This window comes from Lithobates pipiens, unplaced genomic scaffold (assembly GCF_037356315.1).
Source record: "Lithobates pipiens isolate NorthernLeopardFrog02 unplaced genomic scaffold, aLitPip1_a1.2 Scaffold_18, whole genome shotgun sequence".
Classification (NCBI taxonomy): Eukaryota; Metazoa; Chordata; class Amphibia; order Anura; family Ranidae; genus Lithobates; species Lithobates pipiens.
Window position 1 is genome coordinate 597,084,821 of NW_027507758.1, and position 25,660 is coordinate 597,110,480.

At 45.0% G+C, this 25,660-nt stretch overlaps 1 protein-coding gene across 1 annotated transcript; it reads right to left on the reverse strand.

Annotated features, from left to right (window-relative positions):
- On the reverse strand, positions 1–25,067 carry ESCO2 (establishment of sister chromatid cohesion N-acetyltransferase 2). Its single transcript, XM_077489219.1, has 10 exons — positions 24,834–25,067; positions 14,476–15,412; positions 12,720–12,789; positions 12,557–12,611; positions 12,314–12,452; positions 9,643–9,774; positions 7,108–7,197; positions 6,182–6,325; positions 4,817–5,001; positions 1–4,448 (listed from the first exon to the last, which is right to left on the reverse strand). The coding sequence occupies exons 1-10, from the start codon at positions 24,884–24,886 to the stop codon at positions 4,316–4,318; spliced, it is 1,938 nt and encodes a 645-aa protein (XP_077345345.1). The 5' UTR covers positions 24,887–25,067; the 3' UTR covers positions 1–4,315.
- Positions 25,068–25,660: the final 593 nt, after the last annotated feature.

The window sequence follows — 25,660 nt, forward strand, 5'->3', positions numbered from 1 at the left end:
TAAACTGGAAACAGCTTTATTTGTGGTATTTAAAATGTCAGCCATAAACAAGTTTTACAAAATGCAAATTTTCTTAAATCCTGATTGTTATCAGGTAAGTACAATACATTGAGCTTTACTAAATCCAAATCTATTGTGCATTGTAATCCTAATAGCAATGATCTGCGCAGATTTTTTTTTATTACAGACAGAATGGGGTTGATGTAATAAAGCTGGAGAGTGCAAAATCTGGTGAAGCTGTGTGTGGTAGCCAATCAGCTTCTAACCTCAGCTTGTTCAATTAAGCTTAGACTATAAAACCTGCAGGCTGATTGGTTACTATGCAGAGCTGCACCAGATTTTGCACTCGGTGGTGGTGGGGGGGGGGGGTTTAATCTAAAACTGGAGTGCGCACAAATGTGGTTAAGCTGTGCATGGTAATCAATAGTCTTCCAGGTTTTGTAAACGCTTAATTGACCAAGCTGATTGGTTTCTATGCACAGCTGCACCAGATTTTGCACTCTCCAGTTTTAGTAAATCAACCAATCAGCTTGGTCAATTAAGCTTTGACAAAACCTGGAAGCTGATTGATTACCGTGCACTCTCCAGTTTTAGTAAATCAGCCCCAAACTTTTCTAGTAATTTTTTTTCCCCCCTTGATCCCTCTTGCTGGGCCCATACTTTGAACAGAGAGGAAGGCAGAGGCACAATACAAATATCGGTGGCTTAATGGATGCACAACAGGGAGAACTTATGGTGCCGTTCTTCTGTTTGAAACATACCTTAACACCACTACGGCACTAAAAAGTGAACAAACCCCCTTGAAGTTTCCAAAACAAACTTGTATCAGGAGGAATAAGATGAAGTCTCCTCCTGAATAAGCGCGAGTCTGCTAGTACCAGCGGACTCCACAAGTAATCTGATGTGCTGTGTATAGAGTGAGAAGGTCTCATCCTACAACACAGCCGGACCCCCCCCCGACTTGTTAGATGAGGAAGGCCCCTAATCCCATGTAACACCCTGCAGATTACAGGTATCTGCATTCAGTTCAGCATCGCCATCAGATGTCGTTTTGATACAAGATCCATAAATGGTTCCCATTACTCAGATTCTCTCTCCCCCCCCCCCCCCCCCAAATCGTACCCCTCTGGATCCAGGTTCATTTTACATACTAGAAACAGAAGCTTTCATTTTTTTAATGAAGCGCAGCATTTTACTGCCCCAACCCTGTGATGTAGTCTCAAACATGTGATTATATCTAATTATTTGGTGTCTTGATCCATCAACAGTGAATGTTTTCCAGAAGCAAAGACAATTATATAAAAAAAAAAGAAAAAAAAGTGTAAAGAACGGTATTTTAGCTTTAAGTGAGGAGATTGTCCTAAAGCACAATTCTCTTGCATAGGGAACATCAAACGTGTTCGGTTGGTGCATTGAATGTGGCAACCTTACTGTACACCCCTTTAAGTGATGAACACCACACAACAATAAAATCAAAACAGAAGAAAAACACAAAAATATTTACAAAAAGGTGAGGAAAAAAGTCTGAACCAGATTAGGAAGTGAACAATTCTACATAAGAACATTAAAGGTGCACCCAACGTTTTGTGGCAATGTGTTACCCAAGGTGAGGGCAGGCTAGGTAGGTATTCTCATTTTTAATAAAAAAAAAAAATTTCTGATGCTTAAAGTGGTTGTAAACCTCGAATGCACCAAGGTGAAAAACCTATAGTGCTGCAGCCCCCGTTTCACTTACCTGTACCCTCGTATTCTCAGGCCAGGAATGAGCACACCAGCAAAAGCCGGTGTCTCAGGTCCTGATTGGATAGATTGATAGCGGAGCTGCCATTGGCTCCCACCAACTAAATGCAATGATGCAGGGGCCGAGTCCTGCTTTCTGTGTCAATAGACGCAGAAGCAGGACTCGGGAGCGTGCCCGCGTGAATGTCCCGAGGGAGAGTTAGTCTCCGATGGGGCACTCGAGAAGAGGAGTAGCCAGGAGCACCACTGAGGTCACGCGGACACATTCTCCTCCCCATCTCGATCCGTCAGTTTCCCTAGCGTGTGATCGGCACTCAATTACATTACATGGAGCACAAGGGAAACATTGGGGGTCTTTTAGACACTGCGGGTCTCATTAAAAGAGAACCTGTCCCCAAAAACAAATAATAAAAAAAAAAAAACACACACACACACACACACACACCCCACCACACCAGGGACTTGTTCCTTGTGATGAAAAAGGAAAAAAAAATAAAAAAATTTAAATTGTGTTACAATTAAAAAAAAAAAAGTTACATTCAAGCACAAACTCATGCGCCCCCCCCCCCAAAAAAAATACTACTGAGTGCCCCCCACGCAAATGTAAATGCACACGTTCAGGCACCATGTTGATTATGATACACGTTACACATCGGCGTTCACAATCTGGCTCCTAGATTCAAAGCACATTTGTCAAGCCCAGCATTAAGATTGGGTTCACACTGCAGCGGTTTATGAGAACGGATGTGATTCGCACCGCACTGCAAATCACATCCGATCTCTGTGCAATGCGAGTTCAGCCATACAGATAGTATGGCTGAATTCGCATCGCATCCGGCCCAAACTCGCACAGGACCCTTTTTTGGTCCCCCGCAGAATCGGATCGCATGGGTGTTCACACCATGCGATCCGATTCCTGTTAGAGTTTGCAGATCGCACTGCGATATGCGAACTAATCTGGGGGTGTCATTAACATTTCACTGACACTCCCAGCAGTTCGCATAGGGCAGTGTGAACTGCCGCCGGGGAGGTATGTGATGCGGGAACTCGCCGCAGATTCGCGGCGTTCCCGCATCGCTGCAATGTGAAAATAGCCTAAACACTTCATAAATCAGTGTCTACCTCCCCCTACCTTCCTCCTTGGAACATCACACATACCACCAAAAAGATGAGTGCACTTTAAAAGTGTGCCTGTATCAGGCAGCAAGATGCCCAGAATGGATTCCCGGCCAGGAACAGCTTGTTTCCATCTTTACCCAAACTGTCATTACAAATACCAATCTGAGGCAGCTGTGTTAACACTTTAATTCTTCTAAAAACAGACAAAAGTCTTCATTAAAACCCATGAACTATTAAATCCAGGCTCTATAACAGAAGCACAACTGTTGGTGCTTCCTCTACAGGTGTAGTCCCTGAAGTGCCCACATGGGGGAGGGGCAATGCAGCATAGCCACCCTTTTCAGATGCAATTTTTTCATAGGAAGAGCTTATAGATCAGGGGTCTCAAACTGGCGGCCCTCCAGCTGTTGCTAAACTACAAGTCCCATCATGCCTCTGCCTATGCAAGTCATTCTTGTAACTGTCAGCCTTGCAATGACTCATGGGACTTGTAGTTTCACAGCTGGAGGGCCGCCAGTTTGAGACCCCTGATCTATAAGCTCTTCCTATGAAGAATTGCATCCAAAAAGGGTGTCTATGCTGCATTGCAGGGTCTCTCCCTGGAGCTCTAGCATAGCCCACCCCATGTGGGCACTCCACCTGTACATGAAGCACGGACAGTTGTGCTACTCTGCCCACCAGCTCTTGGATTGGCAGCTGTAATCGGCTTTTACATGTGAGATTTGCACAGTACCCCTCGGGGAAGCAGCCGGACAGCGAACACAATGGCATTCTTCTTTAAACCCCTTCCCACCAGCACTTTGGTACCCAATATTTTGACACTAAAAAGTTCTGAATGCTCAGGGGGTCAGGAAGGATCAGCGATCATGCGACCACTATGATTGGCTGTCAGAGTGGTCACTAGGATTGGGATCCGGTCCCGCTAATCGTTAGTAGGGGCTGAAAACTGTTCAGCTTGGCCCGTTTCTGACAGAGTTCTCCGTACAGAACCAATGCCACCCGGTGACGCTTACATGTGGACAGTACCGCTCAGCCCTTTTGTTACGCGGGTGGCAACAGGTTAAAAAGCTTTTGGGAGCAAAATAAGAAAAATAAGAAAAATTAAAAATGAAAATGGTCATAGAGGGGAAGATGAAATAATAGAGGAGGTTTTAATACAACTTTAACTTATAACTGGATGTGCCATCACCCTCAGCAAGGCACAGATCCAATGTATGTACAAGAGGAACATTTATTACAAACTTCAGACACTACAAAACCAGATTCAACTTCCTCTCCCAATCACAACAACATTCTCAAACCAACACGAGGAAATTCCTCTTTAGCAGCAAATAAACCTCTAAAATCAGGCAAAGTGCAACCATGTCATTCTGCAATAACTTCTCCCTCCAGTAATAAAAATATACAAAACTCAAATAAACTTAAAAACTCTAAAAAACAAAACAAAAAACCCTCTCTAACTCAGGAAATTGTAGACCAGGAAGTCGGGAACTTTGCAGTAGGTGGTGGCGAAGAGCTTGCCGTCCGGCGTTGGATCCGAGAAGGCGATTTCCTCTGTTGTCAGGTGAGAGCCGTAGATGAAGGAGCTCCTGAAATGGAACAAGATGGGATGAAGTGCAAGCTTAAAACTACCCTGTTTTGAGCAAAAGTATTGGGACGGGGAGCTTAGTCTGCCATTTCCTTCCTGAAAATACTAGTCTGAGAGGGGTCCCAGGAGTGGCAGTGGGGGACCCAAGAAAAGGAGGATCAGAGTTCTGTGCAAAACCATTACACAGAGCAAGTAAATCTGACATTTCAGCATGGTATAGGCTCTCTAGGTACAAGACAAAAAAAAAAAAAAAAAATGGACGGCATTACAGGATAAGTGGTCATTAATGATTCTGATGTAACCCGTGGTCTTTAGGAAAACATGTGGCTATTTTACCCCTCTATGCTTTGACACATCAGACCTCCTCACCTCATTGAATCCACTAGGCGGCTGGCGATGGCCTTTCTGCGCATCAGTGCAAAGACCCAGATTCTGCTGATCCCACAGATGGCCGGCTCCGGGTCAGAAGAACATCGCCAAGCTCTGTGTCGCTCCAAAGCGTCATCATGGGGAGACTTCACCCCCGGGACGGGCTCGGGCAGGACTCGAAAAGCCTGCAAAAAAAACAGAAGTAGCCATTTAAATGAAAGTGGGCAATGACCATTTTAAATTATATGATAGTAAAAACACTTTCAGGCCCCAGCCTCTCCCTCACTTATTGTCATAAACATTATATTAAAATAATATATAAAAATAAGATACTTAATAATAAATTCTAAAATTAGCAGTTTAGCCTAATAAAATATATTTATAAGCCACTATTTACACCCCCCTACCCCCCACTATCATAAAATAGGATTTTTGTATTTTCATTTTTCGGTGTACATTGGAGGGACACGAGTGTAAACTTTCAATACGTTACTGCTGCCTGCACCGCCCCTCTGGTACTGAGTCACTTCTCCAACACTTGGTGGGTGGCCTGCATCGCACGTCCAATGCTTGATCACCTGTAACATCCCCCCCCCCCCATTGCTTGATCAGCTATAACCCCCCCCCCCCCCCAAATGCTTGATCAGCTATAACTCCCCCCCAAATGCTTGATCGGCTAAAATGCTTGATTTGCTATAACACCCCCCCCCCCCCCATGCTTGATCTGCTATAATGTCCATCCCCCCAATGCTTCATTTACTATAACGTCCCCCCCAATGCTCGAGCACCTGTAACACGCGCTTGATTGGCCATAATGCCCCCCCCCCCATGTTTCTTCACCCATAACACCCTTGATTTGCTATAACTTCCCCCTGATGCTTTATTTGCTTTAACATCCCCCCCCCCATTGCTCGAGTGCCTGTAACACGTGCCCCCCAATGTTCGATCACCTGTAACGCACCTCCCCCCAATGCGTGATCGCCTGAAACACCCCTTCCAATGCTTGATCGGCTGTAATGCCCCCTTCAACGCTTGATCGCCTGCAGCTCCCCAAATGCTTGATCACCTGTAAAGCCCCCCAATGCTTTTTCACCTGTAACACCTGCCCCACATCCCCATGCTTGATCACCTCTAAGCCCCCCCCAAATGCTTGATCGCCTGTAATGCCCCCTCACCCCTTTTTAACATCCAGAATTTCTAGCTATAAGAGAATAGGAAAACTCCCAAATTTCAAGTCTTGGCCTTAACTCAGCAATCGACCCAGGAAGCCAGTTCACCCTGCACCAAATTCTAGCTTGATCGCTCTTCATTGTGAACAGGTACGGACTGGGAGAAGTCATCCCATACCTCACAGGCCACACCCACCTGTTTGATTGGCTCTGCGATCAGACATCCAACAATCTTCTTGTCATTGGACACAAACAGGTAGGTCCTGGTTTTGCCTGGGAAAATCAGATGCGTCTGCTGGAAGCCGAGCTCCGAGTCCACCAACTCCCGCACTTCCTCCGCCTAGTCAGAGGATGAAAACATGAGCATCAAAGCTGACGTTTATTTCTTTAAAAATAAAAATTGTGCCTTTTACAATCGCTGTAAACGTCATAGTTACCTGCTCTGTGTAATTGTTTAGCATGGAGAAACTCCCTCTACCTGGGTTCCCTGCCGGTAGGCCTGGCCCCTCCCCCCCTTAGCAAGCTGCTTGCAATGGGGACACTCATGGGTGCTCGCTCTTGAGCCGCCTCTGTGTCCATTGACACAGTGCAGCTTGGTCTTGCCCACCACTCCCTCCTCACTGGCTGTGATTGGCAGGAGCCAATGGCGTTTTTAATATTTGGAGATTAAAAATGCTAGGTATGATGTCAGTTTGCAGTTGCATGTAGACCAAACTAGGTAATACCCGTATGTGATGCTGAACCTTCATGACTGAAAGAAATAAAATCCAACCAATGAAAGGAACAATCATCCAGGGGAGGGACGAGTTAGATGGTGGATGTCCTCCAGCCAGGAAATGAGGTGTGCTCCGTCTAAACTTTCTGCAGCTTCTAATGCACATTGTGAGAAGCTGACAGTGGGCAGTGAAATCAGAGGGAGCCATTTCAGTCCAGAAGAGGAGCCGGTACCACTGTGCAAGACCGCAGGGAAGGCCGGAGGGTCAGATTTAATAGCGACTGCTATGGTAATGATCTACAATGTGGGCCAGCAATCTAAACCCAACTTGCAAACTGCATAGCTCGGTCTCCATTTAATGAACATTTTTTTTTACCAACAGGCACATCACCCCATCCCCCGTTCACCTTTCTGAGAGTGTATTTCGGATCATCCGGGCAAATCATCAGAATTTTTCCATCCCAGAATTCCGCCACAACCCGCTCCTTCTTCCAGCCCTGGAACAAGAAATGAAGGACACTTCAATTTAAAGCAAAATAAAAAGTGATTTTATACACGATTTTTAAAAGGAGAATGTTATAAAACAGGAATAAAGCAGAGTGGAATCAGAACGGGCTCTCCTGCCCAAGAAGGCTTTCACACAGAGCCGCTCGTCGGCGGTAAAGCGCCACTATTTTTTGAGCCGCGTTACCGTCATTTTAGCAGCGATATTCGGCTGCTAGCCGGAGCCGCGTTTTGCTGGAGGTATCGTAGCGCTGCCCCATTGCTTTCAATGGGGAGCAGCGGTGAGTTCACCGCTCCAAAGAAGCTGCTGGCAGGACTTTTTCTAACGCCTTGCCAGCACACTGCTCTACTGTGAAAGCACTCAGGTTTTCACACTGGAGTGAATGGAGCAGCTGTTTTAGGGCGGTTTGCAGGTGCTGTAGCACCTGAAAAACGATAGAAAGGGGTCTAAGGCTTGGTTCACACTTGGGCGCCTTCAAAGGTCGCCCGACTAAAGCCACTCGCACGGCGCCATTTTCAAATGATTTCTGTAATAGAAATCAATGCAAGCCACTCCAAAGTCGCCCCCAAGTAGCGCAGGAACCTATTTTTAAGCCGGAGCAAATCAATTAGAACGGGTCCATTGCAATGAATGGAGCGTAAGGGTGGGGGTGGGGTGGAGAGTGGCTGTGTTTTATCTCAATGTCACAAAATCAGTCGACTACGGTTGGGTAATACACACAGGAAGGGCAGAAGTCAATTTTCATTTTCCTAAGCGAATGGTGCAAGTCATAGCCTTTCAAAAGGTAGGCGACCAAGCTGAACCCAGAGAACAGCTAGCACCCCATCGATGACGCCACAGGAAAACATAACGGCACGTGACTGAGCACTGACGGAAGAGAAGAGCATCTCAACTGGACAATGCTGGATCCATTGGTTGGGGAGTATCTGAAATGTGCGTTACACACCACCACGTAAAGAGCATTTAAAAAAAATATAAACACACCACACAAAATATTTGGAGGAGAGGGGGGTGGGAAACTCTGCTTAAAGAGGGAGTCCACTAAAAATAAAAAAATAAAAATATTCAAAGCCAGCAGCTAGAAATACTGCAGCTGCTGACTTTTAATAAACGGACACTTACCTTTCCTGGAGTCCAGCGACGTCGGCAGCCGAAGCCGAGCAATCGGCGACATTCTCGGTGAGGGAATCAGAAGTGAAGCATTGCAGCTTCACTTCCCGGTTCCCTACTGCGCATGCGCAACTCGCACAACGCAATGAGAATGGTGCATGTTGTCTCTGGGACCCGTGTGTGTCCCAGCAGACAGCACGGTGGGACAGGAAGAGGCAGACTCCCATGGGAATCTATGCCCGGAAGTGGGTGCAAATACCCGTCTTACCTCCGAAAAGCGGAGGTTACGTTTTTTTGTGTGTGAACCTCCGCTTTAAATAATCACTAAGGCAGTGACAAGAGGCTCTTGCAGACTCTCCGTGTAGATTTTCACTTGTACGGGCAAACAGTTACCTGAGAGAAAGAAGATTACCAGCACCCTCATAGTTCATTGTGCACTACAAGCCATCAAAACGCAATGACTGGCAGTAACTTGTGGGCATTCATTCACAGGAAACTGGTTAAATGAATGACACGGCCTTGTGGGCAGAGACCGGCATGGCCGTGTGGGTTTTCAAATTATGACAGCGGGTGTGGGGAGAAGGTCCCCTGCCTGCGGTCACCCTAAAAATGGGTGGTACATGTAACATGTTCCAAAGGTGAACTTATCCTTTATCCAGTCTCCAAACTGCGGCCCGAGGGCCATATGTGGCCCTTTGCTAGCCTTTATCTGGCCCTTGGGGCACTATTCCTCCCACTGACACCAACAATGGAGCACCATTTCTGCCACTAATACCAATGATGGGATTCTATTCTTCATAATAAAGGGCACTACTCCTCCTCCTATTGATCACCAAACCCGAGTCCATATTTATTCTTACCAATGCCGGGCCTGGGGCACTTTCCCCGCTGGGCACAATCCGGCCCTCCTAAAGTTTAAAGGAAAATAAACTGGTCCTTTGTTTGAAAACTTTGGAGACATCTGCTGAAGCTGACTGAGCACAGGCTATTGCTTGATCAGCTTCTTCCACCCTGAGATTGACAGCTCTGAACCTGGAAGTGATCACATCTGAGCGTTTCCAGGTTCATACTACCCGGAAGAGATCAGCGAACTGATTTCCCACCACTCAGAGATAAGTTAGGGAACCCCTTCCGCACAGCTATCCAATCATACAGTAGTTTGTGAAGAAGGGGGTTCTCTAGCTGATCTCTGCCATCCAATCATACAGTAGCTTGTGTGGAAGGTGTTCCAAAGCTGATCTCTGCCATCCAATCATGTAGTAAATTGAGTAGCAGGCATTCCTAAGTTGATCCCCGACAGCACATTGTGTGGATGGTGTTCACTTACCACATAGCGGATGCTCTCCAGTAGACGTTGGTGATACTGCGCATGCTGAGTCTCGTCCTCCAGGCTGGCTGCTGAATAGATCATGCCGCAGGTGCTGCACACCACAGGACCAAAATGCTTCTGCCCGGCGTCCTAATCAGAGACAACAAAGAGCATTGGTAAATGTATATATAGTGTACGCACGGCACAAACATTTTACAGAAGGGATAAATCTCCTGCAGTGTGTTCTGATTGGAAGGGGAATCTCCCAAGACACAACAGGAACTAGGAGAAAATCAGGGGGAGGCTACAGGGTAGTGGAATGTATGTAGTATAAAAAGACCGGTTCCAGGAGGAATCAGGATAAGATGTACTGAGCTCCGCTTCCCATCTTTGCATAGAAATAAACATGGGGATAAGGGAAGTACAAGGGCAGGGGGGGTTTACCGAGAAAGTGGAGAGTCACATCCTCTAGGCTCCGTTCACATCTTGGCATCATGAATCGCGGGCGCAGTCGCCGTGACTCGAAATAGTGCCCGTGCGATCCCAGTCCCTTCCAATGGCGCAGTGATCGCGGTACAATTAGTCAAGCGTCAATCACTGTAAAATCACAGTAACAGAATCGCGGGATGCCTGACGCCCAAAAGAGGTACAAGCAGTAAATCTTTATGCTATCAGCAGATGGGCACAATGCCAAAAACTAGAGAGCAACTGAGCATGTGCAGAGCAGGATGAGACGGCACATTACTGGATTTTGACCCATAGAGCCAGCTCGGCTCCAGAGCAATCTGTTTATTTTCTGCATATATGTAAAAATCTTATATTTTGGCAATAAAATGACAAACCCCCCAGAACATTCTATTTTCTGAAAGCAGAGGCCCTGTAGAATAAAAAGCTGATAATTTGTGCTTCACATATTTGCGCAACTGTTTCTTAAACGCAAGTTTTCAGAACTTAATTTTAATGCAAAAACACACAACACCCATTTTTGGAAGAGGAGGTTGCAGCACGTAATTAGATACCAAACATTTCATGTCCTACAATTGTGTGCGCCCGCGATATCGCCAAAGACAATAACACCCACAAATCAACAAAGGCGGTGTTTTAAAAGCCTTTACAGCTCATCAGCTTAGAGTTCGCTAGGAGCTCCGGTGCTGGAATCGTGCGCAGCGATATGTCAGACGTGTGGTGATACTACGGTTTACATGTGCGTGCTCACGTTTGTGGGACTACAGGGGTTTTCAGCAAGTTTGAGAGAGAGAGAGAGATCGAGAGAGAGAGAGAGATCGAGAGAGAGAGATCGAGAGAGAGAGAGAGAGAGATCGAGAGAGAGAGAGAGAGAGATCGAGAGATCGAGAGAGAGAGAGATCGAGAGAGAGAGAGAGAGAGATCGAGAGAGAGAGATCGAGAGAGAGAGAGAGAGAGATCGAGAGAGAGAGATCGAGAGATCGAGAGAGAGAGAGATCGAGAGAGAGAGAGAGAGAGAGAGAGATCGGGAGAGAGAGAGAGAGAGAGAGAGAGATCGAGAGAGAGAGAGAGAGAGAGATCGAGAGAGAGAGAGAGAGAGAGAGAGATCGAGAGAGAGAGAGAGATCGAGAGAGAGAGAGAGATCGAGAGAGAGAGAGAGATCGAGAGAGAGAGATCGAGAGAGAGAGAGAGAGATCGAGAGAGAGAGAGAGAGATCGAGAGAGAGAGAGAGAGATCGAGAGAGAGAGAGAGAGAGAGAGAGATCGAGATCGAGAGAGAGAGAGATCGAGAGATCGAGAGAGAGATCGAGAGATCGAGATCGAGAGATCGAGAGAGAGAGAGAGAGATCGAGAGATCGAGAGAGAGATCGAGAGATCGAGAGATCGAGAGAGAGATCGAGAGAGAGAGAGAGAGAGATCGAGAGAAAGAGAGAGAGATCGAGAGAGAGAGAGAGATCGAGAGAGAGAGAGAGATCGAGAGAGAGAGAGAGAGATCGAGAGAGAGAGATCGAGAGAGAGAGATCGAGAGAGAGAGATCGAGAGAGAGAGATCGAGAGAGAGAGATCGAGAGAGAGAGATCGAGAGAGAGAGATCGAGAGAGAGAGATCGAGAGAGATCGAGAGAGATCGAGAGATAGAGAGAGAGAGAGATCGAGATCGAGAGAGAGAGATCGAGAGAGGAGACATTTTTTAAACTGATAAAGAAATCAGAATTTTTTTTATCTTTTTTTATTGGGTGTGTCTTAGGCTGGTTTCACACCTATGCATTTTTAGTGCTTTATGCAGATTTGTACTACAGTCCATTCACCATGGTTTCCTATGGAACACGTTCTGTAGTGCAAATCTGCAAAATGCACTAAAAATACATAGGTGTGAATCAGGCCTTATAGCAGAAAATAATATTTTTTTCTAATTGTCGGTTTTATGTGTTTATCATGCAAAAAATGAAAAACCACAGAGGTGATCAACTACCACCAAAAGAAAGCTCCAATTGTGGGAGAAATGTTTTTTTTTTATTTGGGTACAGCGTAGCATGACCGCGCAATTGTTAAAGCAACGCAGTGCCTTATCGCAAAATATGGCCTGGTCATTAAAGGGGGGGTAAACCTTTCAGGGCTGAAGAGGTTAAAACACTTATTTTTTTACATGGCTATACCTGCAAGAGAGACCAGCCTGAAGAGATCTAGCAGGACTTCATTTCCTGAATAAATTTCCACTTTAACTTACAATAATCAGCTGGTCCTCCTCTGCCTTGTTGGAGTCTCTCTTCTTGCCGGGTTTTGGGATTTTGTTTGAGTGTGCCGGGGTCCCTACAGGGGTGCTGGCACAAACAGGGGACACCATCTCTGCCCGCAGGTCAAACGGCCTGTAAAATTAAAAAAAAAAAAAAATTTAACCGCATAAATCCACTACAGGTAAGCTTCTTTGTCAATACTACAAAAGGTTTGTAATGGAAACGCTACCACTGACCTTTTCTTTGGCGCAGACGGTGTACTGAAGATGGGATAAACTGAGGATCCTAAAACTAAACCAAAAACATGCAATTACTTGATCAAACATTTCATTTGATTTAGACGCAACTACAACTTTTGGATAGATCAATTTGTAAAAAGGGATTAGCTACATCTACTACCTTTCTTGTCTGATGATTTAAGGATGGAGTCGTCCACGTCAAACATACTGTGGGGATGACTTTCAGCTTCCTGTAAAAAGAAGACAGAAATGAGGGCGCACCACATACAAGTGTCCACAGGAGGGCAGCAGCGCTCTCCATGTGTGTAAGCAGTAACGTTACTGTAGGTACGATTTGTCAGTAACTACTCGCTCTCAGCCTGTCCTAGGCTTGAAAGGAATACTGGCAATTCTAATCTGTTCCAATAAAAAGAACTAGGACCCCTGTAAGGTTTTTAACGCTATTCAGTGCTCTAAAAATTCCTCTTTAAAGCAGAGAGTTCCATCCTGTAAAAATCAGCAGCTACAAATACTGTAGCTGCTGATTTTTAATATCTAATATCTGTGCAAGTTTCTGTAACTTACCCTTTGTCCGTCGACTGCCTACTGTAGATGAACTGCAGAGGGTCGGCTCTATTGCATGAAACAACGTACCTGTACATAATTTTGTGCAATAGACACTGGGGGGCACGCATGCTGACTGGATGCCAATCAGCGGGTCCGACAGACTCAATGTCCGCCAACCACCCGCAATCATTCCCAGGAGAGGCTGAACGGCGATCTGCCTACGTAAACAAGGCAGATGGCAGTTCCGACAGAAGGATAAGATGTAGATCTTGTGCTTCTCCTAAGCAGGAACACAAATCTCTGTCTTCACCCAGTCAGACCCCCCCCCCCCCACACACACACACACCACACACTAGGACAGTGATGGCGAACCTTGGCACCCCAGATGTTTTGGAACTACATTTCCCATGATGCTCATGCACTCTGCAGTGTAGTGGAGCATCATGGGAAATGTAGTTCCAAAACATCTGGGGTGCCAAGGTTCACCATCACTGCCCTAGGAGCACACTTCACCCTTTGATCGGCCCTGGTGTTAACCCCTTCCCTGCAAGTGTCATTAGTACAGTAACAGTGCATATTTTTAGCACTGATCACTGTATTAGCGTCACTGGTCCCCTAAAAAAAGTGTCATCCATTTACATGGCGCAACAACTTTTATAATTTACAAAAAAATTGGGTTATGCATTGTGTTTGTTTTTTGTATTAAAATTAAAAAAAAAAGTGCATTACCCCACCAAAAAATTGTTTGAAAAACGCTGCACAAATATACCGTGTGAAAAAAAAAATTGCAACACCCACCTATTCTCTAGGGGCTCCGCTTTAAAAAAGTAAAAAAAAAATTATATATATATATATATATATATATATATATATATATATATATATATATATATATATATATATATATATATATATATATATATATATATATATATATATATAGTGTGTGTAAAAAAATAAAAAAAAATAATGTGTGTGTGTATATATAGCCATCCCATAGTTTGTAGATGCTATAACGTTTGTGCAAACCAATCAATACACGCTTATTGGGAATATATATATTTTAATATATATTCTAAGAACTTTTCTAGCAAAACTACTGATCGTTTCATGTAAACGAAGTGTGCCAGAAAAGGCCTGGAGCTGAAGTGGTTTATGCACTGCAGTTGAGCTGTGGCAACCAATGAAGACTTCAGGTGAGATATACAATTGTTTTCTATGAGGCCTGGTGGTGACATGGCTTTAAAAAGTCCTCTCTATTCAGGGCAGAAGAACCATCAATGATCCTGACCAATTACATTTAGCTCTAGATTGCAAATCTCAAAGCGTACAGCAACTAAAATAAAGAATAAAGCCACTGAAATCCATACCTGTGACTCCATATCATCTTGCCTGGAAGGTTGGGATAGTTTTGTGACTTTTGGTTGAGGAACCTGGATGCCTCCACTCTTTGGGTCACTAATTTTGATGATTTCAGTGCTCTTCTCTTCACTTGATATTCTCTGCAGACCAGCGCTCTTCTTCACCTTCTCATCAGAACTGGGAAGCGGACCTGTACTTTGAGCACTGCTCTGCACTGAGGGTTTTGGCTTGGAGGAGGAAGGGAACTTGAGGTGAGCGGGAAGTTTGCGTGACGAATAGGGCCGTTTACTGGTAGCAAAAAATGCTGCTCCCATTGTGAGTTTGGGCCTCTGTTTTACTTTTAATCCCAAGATAGCGCTCTTCTGGGGACTGGGGGCATGGCTCTCTGTGGCCACTGGTGAGGGGGTCTCCTTTCCCTCCATCTTCTTCTCTGTTTTGGGGGACGGAACTCGACTGGGAGCCCTCTTTTTCTGACTTGTTTGCTTTTTGTTTTTTGTGAACTTCAAAGAATCTTTCGCCTTAAGACTCTTTATTCTGTTGCTGGCTGAAGGCGAGGAGACCACACCACCCTTAGACTTGGTTTCCTTGATCAGTTTTCTCTCCAACAGGCCAACGTACAAAGCACCCTTCTTATAGAAAGACTTGGTCGGCATCATGGCCTTCTGTGCAGAGGTGGGTGACCTCAGCGTTGGAAAGGCGTAGGCATCGTTCTCCATATCCTCCTCTGCTGGCGGAGAGACGAGAAGCTTCCTGGCCACGCTGGACTTGACAGGAGAGGCCACAAAATTCTCCTTCTCCTTGGGGTCTTCGATAGCGGTGAAGACCAGTGTGGGCACACGTTTCATGACGTGGCTCTTATTGGAGTTCCTGGGTTGGAGGGGAGTGAGGACAACGCTGCAGTCCACTATCAACTTCTTGATCGGGGTCCCAAATGACGACCAACGTCTGATGAAAGGAAACAAAAAATAGATTTGTTGGAACAAATACATAAAACCCACCCAAAATTATATATATATATATCTCTATATATATATATATATATCTCACACACACCCCCCAAGTCAACCATGGCATCATTTGGAGTCCTCAGGGTCATCTACATTCCAGCAACGCCATCATTTTTCTTAATACAAAGCATTCTTTGATTGAATGGGGTGGAGATGCAAGATGGTGACGTTGCATTCTACAACTAGTCCAATCAGAGAACACCTTGTTTGCATTTAGAAAAATGAAACTACTCCGTGAATGGCACTTGTGCCAAGCGGACGACCCCGTGTTTACCATGCAGCAGGAAAGCTGCTTGGCACTAGACCCAGTAGACGGCATGGATCAAGGATCCCACAGTTATGGGATATTTATACTTAGGTCCATGCTGGACCAATGTACAGTACCTCTATAATAAAATATATACTTGCAGTTTGACTTTAAATGTAGAACTATAGGCAATTTTTTTTTTTTTTGGAGTAAGGGAGGGGTTAGAACCCGTCAGACTTTTTTTTCGCAATCTGCATCTCATTAGGAAGAGATTTCCGTGCAATTCCCATCCCATAGCCAAACAGGATATGGGAGGAAATCCCTGCAAATGGAACCCCCCAGAACTAGGTCCTCATTGGAAGATTTCCCCTCTTCTGGGAACAACCCAAAGTTTTGGATTTTTTATTTTTTTAAACTTTCAATGATAATGGTAAGCAGAACAAATAGAATTCTCCCAACCAGACCGCAATTAACCACTTGACCACTGGGCACTTAAACACCCTTAATAACCAGACCAATTTTCAGCTTTCGGTGCTCTCACATTTTGAATGACAATTACTCAGTCATGCAACACTGGACCTATATAAAATTTTTGTCCTTTTTTGCACACAAATAGAGCTTTCTTTTGGTGGTATTTAATCACCGCTGGGTTTTTTATTTTTTGTGCTATAAAAGAAAAAATACAGAAAATTCTGTAAAAAAATGAATTTTTCTTCGTTTCTGTTATAAAATTTAGCAGATTAGTAATTTTTTCTTCATAAATTTTGGCCAAAATTTATACCACTACATATCTTTGGTAAAAATAAGTACAAATTGGTGGATATTATTTGGTCTTTGTGAAAGTTATAGAGTCCACAAGCTATGGTGCCAATATCTGAAAATTGATCACACCTGAAGTACTGACGGCCTATTTCAATTCTTGAGACCCTAACATGCCAGAAAAGTACAAATACCCCCCAAATGACCCCTTTTTGGAAAGAAGACATTCCAAGGTATTTAGTAAGAGGCATGATGAGTTTTTTGAAGTTGTCATTTTTTCCCACAATTCTTTGCAAAATCAAGATTTTTTTTAACTTTTTTTTTTTCTTTTTTATTCCACAAAATTGTCATATTATCAGTTTATTTCTCACACACAGCATATGCATACCACAAATTACACCCCAAAACACATTCTGCTATTACTCCCGAGTACGGCGATACCACATGTGTGAGACTTTTACACAGTGTGGCCGCATACAAAGGCCCAACATGCAGGGAGCGCCATCAGGCGTTCTGGAGCACCCAGGACAATTCTGACATTTCTCTCCTACATGTAAAAATCATCATTTATTTGCTAGAAAATTACATCGAATCCCAAAACATTATATATATTTTTTAGCAAACACCCTGGAGAATACAATGGTGGTCGTTGCAACTTTTTATCTCGCACGGTATTTGCGCAGCAATTTTTCGAATGCTTTTTTTTTTGAAAAAAAAAACAGTTTTGTGCTTAAAAAAAAAAAAAAAAAAAAAAAAACACAGTAAAGTTAGCCCAATTTTTGCATAATGTGAAAAATGAAGTTACACCGAGTAAATCGATACCCAACATGTCACTCTTCAAAATTGCAGGCTCGTGGAGTGGCGCCAAACGTCGCTATTTAAAAATCCCCATAGGCGACGATTTAATTTTTTTTTACTGGTTATACGTTTTGAGTTACAGAGGAGGTCTAGGGCTAGAATTATTGCTCTCGCTCTAACGTTTGCAGCGATACCTCACATGTGTGGTTTGAGCACCGTTTTCATATGTGGGCGGGGCTTACGTATGCGTTCGCTTCTGCATGCGAGTACATGGGGACAGGGGCGCTTTAAAAAAAAAATATATATATTTTTATTGTTCATTTTACTTTATTTTAGTTTGACATTTTTTTCCCCAAAAATACATTTTTTGATCACTTTTATTCATATTACAAGGAATGTAAACATCCCTTGTAATAGGAATATGGCATGACAGGTCCTCTTTACAGTGAGATATGGGGTCAATAAGACCCACATCTCACCTCTAAGCTGGGAAGCCTGAAAAAAAAAAAAAAAAAAAAATTCTGGATTTGATCGTATTGGCGAGTCGGTAGAAGCACCGGAGGGCGGCGGGAGGGGGATGTCTATGGCTGGGTATTGCAGGGTATAACCGACTATGGCTGGGCATCGCAGAGTATGGCGTTGCAGAGCGTTGGCGGGCGTTGCAGAGCGTTGGCGGGCGTTGCAGAGCGTTGGCGGGCGTTGCAGAGCGTTGGCGGGCGTTGCAGAGCGTTGGCGGGCGTTGGCAGGGAATTGAGGGGTTAATTTTCAGTGAGCAGTGATGTGGGCACTGCAGATGCAGCCCACATCGCTGCTGACACCGATCTCTTCCCCCTCCGCTGTTCCGATCGGTACAGAGAGCGGGAGGGAGGAACCGGCGTCATAACATGACGCCGGTTTGTTTACAAGTGATCACTCCGTCATTTGACGGAGCGATCACGTGGTAAACGGCCGCTATGAGCGCCCGTTTACCGTGATCCGCCGGGCTCTCGAGTGCGCGCCCCAGGGGGCGCGCGAGAGCGGAATTCTGGGAGGACGTCATACGACGGCCTCCCAGAGATAAGAAACCACCCTGTAGCCGTCATTTGGCTATAGGGCGGTTGTTAAGTGGTTAAAAAACCTTTTCTAAACAAACAAACAAACATACATACACATATTTTTCTGCCTTTGACACTTGACAACCGGAAGATTTACCCGTCTTCGTGTCCAGGCCATTTTTTGCAATACGGCATTGCGTTACTTTAACACACAATTGAGTGGTCGTGCAAAGCTGTACCCCAATATAGCTTTATTTTGGTGGTATTTGACCGCCTCTACTGATTTTATTTTTACACAAAAAAGAAAATAGAAAATCCCAATAAGCGTATATTGATTTGCGCAAAAGTTATAGCGTCTACAAACTATGTTAGTAGATATAATTTTATAGAGAGATAGAGAATATGAATATATATATATATATTTTTCCCCCTTACTAGTAATGGCGACGATCAGCAACTTATAGCGGGACTGCGATATTGCAGCAGACACTTTGTGGGAAGCAGTGACACTTACACAGTGATCAGTGCTAAAAATATGCACTGTCACTGTACTGACACTGGTTGGGAAGGGGTTAACATCAGGGGAGAGCAAAGGGTGAAATGTGTGCCTGGTTACTCTGTGGGGAGGTGCTCTGCAGAGACACAGGATCACTGCCTTCTCTACTGACAAAACAGCAATCTGCCTGATTGACAGACAGAGTCCACCATAACCACTGATTGGCTCCCGGTGTGTTTAAGTACATCGAGAACGAGCTGGCGGCGGAACACGTTCACGCCCCCCGCCCCGGAAGTGCAGGATCAGGTATATACACTATATTGTCAAAAGTATTTGGACGCCTGCCTTTACACACACATGAACTTTAATGGCACCCCAGTCTTAGTCCGTAGGGTTCAATATTGACTTGGTCCACCCTTTACAGCTATAACAGCTTCAACTCTTCTGGGAAGGCCGTCCACAAGGTTGAGGAATGGGGAAAAAAAAAAGTCCATAAACCTATCCCACAGTTTGTAGGCGCTATAACTTTTGCACAAACCAATCAATATACACTTATTGGCAATTTGTTTTTTTACCAAAAATATGTAGCAGAAAACAAATTGGCCTAAACTAATGAAGAAATGCAATTTCTTACATTTTATTTTAATTGGGAATGTTTTATAGCAGTAAGTAAAAAATATAAACAGATCTCAAAACGGTCAGCCTTTGTTTATAGTGCACAAATAAAAAAAAATGGCAGCGTGATTAAATACCAACAATAGAAAGCTCTAGTTTTGGTGGAAAAAAATGACAATTTTATTTGGGTATTTAGTCACATGACGTGCAATTGTCAGAATAACGCAGTGCCGTATCGCAAAAAATGGCCTGGTCGGGAAGGGGGGGGGGGGGGTAAAACCTTCTGTGCCTGAAGTGGATAACCCCTTCCTGCCCGGCCTATAGCCAATTGACATCCGGGAAGCAGTTTTGTTATCCCGACTAGGCGTCATGACGTTCAGCAGGATAACATGCCGCGGTGTGTCGATCTGACACGTCATATTTCCGATCATGGTAAGGTTCCTCTGACGGAGGCTTCTTACCACGTGATCCGCTGTGACCAATCACAGCTGATCATCGCATGAACCAGGAAGTGCCGCTAAACGGCTTTCCTCGGTTCGCGCTGAGAGGGAGTGCCAATCGGCGGCTCTCCCTGCCAGAGGGGGGTCTGTGCTGATAATCAATGTGCCGATTAGCAGCACATCCCCCATCAGATGTGCCAACCAGTGCCCCCTCAATAAAGTCTCAGTGCCTATCAGTAACACCCAACACTGCCCATCAGTGAAGGAGAAAACGAAGAAACTTATTTTTTTATTTTCGGTCTTTTTTTTTTTTTTTTATTGTTTAGCAGAACTTAAAAACCCCCCAGGGGTTATCAAACACCACCAAAAGAAATCTCTATTTGTGGGGAAAAAAACTAAAACTAATTTGGGGACAGCGCTACATGACCCTGTAATTGTCAAAGTGCGCCAGCGCTGAAAGCTGGTCTGGGCAGGAAGAAAGGTGGGGGTGGGGGGAGTGGGCTCGGTATTTAATTGGTTAATTATTCAAAGATAAAATGAAAAAGCACTTCAAACACACAGTGAACGCAGGGATTGTGGTGTAAAGGAGCCAAGCACACAGGTATCTGGAGGCTTCAGCCACATCAACACTCGGCCCATCCACCATCAACAGGCCTCGGCTCCTCTAGGAATGAGGCCTTACAGTGAAGAAAAAATAAATAAAAAAGTTGGTCATCTTCAACAACATTTCTGTTTTAGATCCATTTTCTCTGCAACACGATCAGGTCAATTTATTAAAAACGTGAGAGCGCAAAATCTGGTGCAGCTCTGCATGGTAGCCAATCAGCTCCCAACTTCAGCTTGTTCGATATAAGCGTTGACAATGAAAGCTGGAAGCCGATTGGTCGCTATGCAGAGCTGCACATGATTTTGCACTCTCCAGGTTTAGTAAATCTCCATTATCTGCATGCCACACAGATGTCAGCCACATCACACCGACATGCGTGCGGCTTTGAATTTGTCCGATTTCAAGTGAAGACGCGCGATTTCAAAGCCGCATTCAGTGAGAAGGGGGGGAGGGGCTAAAAACACAGAAGTGGATTGGTTGCTATGCACAGCTGCACCAGATTTTGCATGCTCCAGCTTGAGGCCTGGTTCACACCATGCAGGTTACATATTCCGGGTGCATTTTGCATTTTTTCAATACACATTTTTGATCCATTGACGTCTATGGAACCAAAAACCAGAATAAAGTTCCCGGCCCTTTCCAGAAAATGCGCAGATGTGAACGACATCCATAGGAAACCATGGGAAATGGACTGTAGTGTGCTTCTACAAAACTGAAAACACACACAAAAAAAAAAAAAAAAAAAAACACACACACACACACACACACACACGTAAACCAGGCCTTAGTAAATCTCTCCCATTGCATTGTCTGTCCACCTTAGCATAAAGATGAGTATCCCTTCTGCACCCGATATAAACATGGGTCATACACGGTGCAAATCTGATTGTACAATTCCCCTTTAGAACGATCAACGAGAGTCGGGCCTGATTTCATAAAAATTCCATGTGTTCTTTAGGTACGTCTTTATATTATATTTTGGTAAATCTAAAGAAGTTTGTATAGAGATTGTACAATGTAGTTGTACAGTGTATGGGAAGTTTTAGTTTTCCTATATAGCAGTGGAAGCACATGGGCCATGACTGCAAGATACACTGCTGACCCCCCCCCCTGGACTGTACATGGTGGAGACTTCCATCCTGATATATGGGGCACATGGCCTGTGAAGACAACTCTACACTACCAGCCTCTTGCATGCTACCTACCTAGCAATCTCTGTGAACAACCCACCAACAAGCCCGTGTGCAACCTACCTAGTAGAAAAATGACAACCTACCCACTAGCCTGAGAAACATGTACATGCACCCCCTGTGTAGTGCTCCTCTCTGCACTCACCTGCCTGCAGAAGCCAAAGCATGGGAAGGGGGAGGGGATGAATGCCTATAAAAAAAGAGAAAATCTCCACCGCAGGCATTCTGGGAGTTGTAGTTCCACCTGCTATGCTCAGCACACAGTTATGTGAGAGCTGAACTACAATTCCCAGAGTTCCCTGCCAGAGAATGTTTGTGTGAGGTCTATACTGCCAACCCCAGAGGCCCCACACAGTCTCTGATAGGTGGATGATGGGACTCAATAACAGCAACTGACTGCCCAAAACTACCAACCGGCCCCCCCATAGTGTAAAGCACAAGGATGAGAACAATGTTATCTGATGACCAACAGAGACAGGTCTATGAAAGGCGCATGAAGGTGCTGGTTTTGGGGGTGTCCTCATCCACACAAGTGTTAATGAGCGAAGTTGATTGTTCACATTGGTGCTATTTAGCATGTCAAATCGCATGCCAGGTCGGTGGCTATTGCATCATCCAAATCGTTGCGGAGTAGGCTGACACAACGCATTGATTCTCAAAAAAGTAGTTCGGGGGGGGGGGGGGGGGCTGGAGATTTGTATAGACATCTGTGCAGGAACTCGTACAGATATCTGCCAAATCGCCCCCCGAAGTCGGACTGCATTGGAACCGTGCGAGCTCAGAGGAACTCGTACAATTTCTAACCCACAGCAATGTGAACCCGGGCTTATAGTTCAATAAAGAGAAATGTATATATATATAATAAAAGGCTGCAACACATTAAAGTGGTTGTAAACCCTTACAAACCACTTTGACCTACAGGTAAGCCTAGATTAACCACTTTCAGACCGGACCATTTTGCTGGTCAAAGACCGGACCACTTTTTGCGATTCGGCACTGCGTCGCTTTAACTGACAATTGCGCGGTCGTGCGACGTGGCTCCCAAACAAAATTGACACCATTTTTTTCCCACAAATAGAGCTTTTTTTTGGTGGTATTTGATCACCTCTGCGGTTTTTATTTTTTGCGCTATAACCAAAAATAGAGCGACAATTTTGAAAAAAAACGCATTTTTTACTTTTTGTTATAATAAATATCCCCCAAAAACATATAAAAAACATTTTTCCCCTCAGTTTAGGCCGATACGTATTCTTATACATATTTTTGGTAAAAAAAATAAATAAAAAAATAAATCGCAATAAGCGATTATTGATTGGTTTGCGCAAAACTTATAGCGTTTACAAAATAGGGATAGTTTTATAGCATTTTTATTAATTTTTTATTATTTTTTTTTTTTTACTAGTAATGGCGGCGATCAGCGATTTTTATTGTGACTGCGACATTGTGGGGGACCCATCGGACATTTTTGACACATTTTTGGGACCATTGTCATTTATACAGTAATCACTGCTATATAAATGCAGTGATTCCTGTGTAAATGACACTGGCAGTGAAGGGGTTAACCAGTGGGTGGCAGTGTAGGGGTTAAGTGTTCCTAGGGGTGTGTTACTAACTGTGGGGGGGTTGGGCTTTCATTTAGTGAACACTGATCTCTGCTCCAATCACATGGAGCAGAGATCAGCGTCACTAGTTGCTAGGCAGAATGGAGAAATGCTGTTTACACGGCATTTCCTCCATTCAGCCGTCCCGTGAGACGATTGCAGGGATGCCCGCGACGATCGAGTCCGCGGGTCCCGCGACCGGACTCACGGGGGTCCCGACCAGCGCGGGAGCGCGCCATTGAAGATTGGACGTACATGTACGCCAATATGCCTGCCCGTGCCATTCTGTCGACGTACATCGTCGTGCGCTGGTCGGGAAGTGGTTAAGGCTTACCTGTAGGTCCAAGAAATATCTCCTAAACCTACACGGTTTAGGAGATACTTGCCAAAAGACAGGCACTGCTGTCTACGGCGCATGCGCTGTAGACAGTGGCGCACAGGTGCACTGAGCGCGGCATTGTCAACAACGAAGATGCCGCGCGTGTCGGCTCCCGTACGCGGGAGTGACATCATCGCGGCCATTCGCCGAATGACAGCGCTGGAGCAGCGAGACCCCACCGAGAAGATGGATGCGCCGGACTACAGGGGACAGCGGTGACTTCGCTGGCTCCTGTGTCAGGTAAGTGACACATAATGGACTACTATGTGATGCGATGTGATGCATAGTAGTCCATTATGCTTTACCTTTGCAGGGAATCAAAGAGGAAGTAAACCCATCAGGGTTTACTTCCTCTTTAATATGCACTGCTATGCAACGGGTTTAATAGTTAAATAAAGTTTTTTTTTACATTTTTTTTTATATAAAAACACTGCAATGCGTTGTAGCGATGCATAACACTGGTGTGAACAGGTCCTCCCCTCTAGACTGGGCAGCTACATTCCTCCTGGTTAATAATGACAACCAAGGCGTGTTCCCGGCTCCGTGTGCCGCATTCACCGATCTTCTCCCCAAGAACTCATTCACACGTGTGTACTGCCAGCATCACACTCCAGAAGGCTGTCCGGGGAATTTGACAGTCGTTCACCTCTTCATGTAAATCGCATGACAAGACGCACCCAGTTGCCAGCAATGGAACTGTTCAAATTGTTGCGACTCAAGTCGCAACAGCGGGGGGGGGGTGGTTGGTGAAGAGTACCGATTTTTTTTTTTTTGCTGATCTGAAAAAATGATCCGATCCTTGACTGATCTGAGGAAGGATCCGAACCGTGGAGTTTGATCCATTGCACCCCTACTGCCACCTATGGCCCCCCCTGAGAACTGCAGTCCATTACTATTACATAACAATAGTACTAATGACAGCTACTGTAATCAGATCTGTGCACAACACCGCCACCTATGGGTGCCACCTGAGAACTGCAATACATTACATAACAATCATATGAGAATACAATATAATTAAAAAAAATAACTAAAATAAAAAAACTTTAACAAAAGAAACTCCTCCATTTCCTCTGGACACGCTGGGAATTATAGTCGCTGAATATACTAGCGGTATACTACCAGCAGACAGTGCATGTATGTGTATATATACACCCCAGAGATAACAATGTCCCCCCCCCCATTCCTCTCACCCGTCTGCAGTGGTGAAGCTGTACTTCCTCTTGCGGGGTGTCCGGGCGGCCATGGCGGGAAGAGATCGGTCCAAGCACACACACTGAACACGGCGATCGGCGCTCACTATCTCCCGCCAGAGACTTCAAACCTCAATTCCCGGCATCCTCTGCGAGATTGGGGATGCGCGCTCCCGACACTGAGCCCGCGCTGTGTGAGGCGAGCTGGCAGCGCGCGCGCGCTCTCGACACCACGGAGTACAAGCGGTTGGAGTTTCTGATAGGTTGGCGATTATGATAGAACAACCGCAGGAAGGGACGCGAGGTGTAGTGTCATAGTTTGCTCCCCATCGTAGAATACTCCGGAAATGACGTTGCGGCCAGAAAAATATCACTGAGCATGCGCGATGCGTTCCAAACGCTTGCCCCCCATGCGTTCCAGAGGATTTTCAACAATGTAGTTCAGTGAAACCGTCAGATAATGTCACGGGAGTGAGGGGAGGTAATCGTGACGTTAACTTTAGACAGAGCGGAGAGAGAGCGGGTGTAGTGTCACAGTTTGCTGCCTATCACAGGATGGTGCGGAAGTGACGTTGTTGCGTACTGCGCATGCGCGATGCGTTCCAAACGCTCGCGCCGTGCGTTCCAACATAGTTTCGGCAATACAGTTCAGCGAAACCATCACATAATGTTACGGAAGTGATGTTACACACAACACAAACACGGGCCACGTTGTTGCGTACTGCGCATGCGCGATGCGTTCCAAACACTTGCGCCGTGCGTTCCAACATAGTTTCGGCAATACAGTTCAGCGAAACCATCACATAATGTTACGGAAGTGAAGTTAC

Excerpts from the sequence above, each read along its gene's own strand:
- ESCO2 (XM_077489219.1), bottom strand. The coding sequence starts at position 24,886 with ATGGCCGCCCGGACACCCCGCAAGAGGAAGTACAGCTTCACCACTGCA. Across the intron at positions 6,326-7,107 it reads CGAAATACACTCTCAGAAAG|GCGGAGGAAGTGCGGGAGTT; the intron begins GTGAACGGGGGA and ends TCCTCTGACTAG. Across the intron at positions 5,002-6,181 it reads TCGCAGAGCCAATCAAACAG|GCTTTTCGAGTCCTGCCCGA; the intron begins GTGGGTGTGGCC and ends TTTTTTTTGCAG.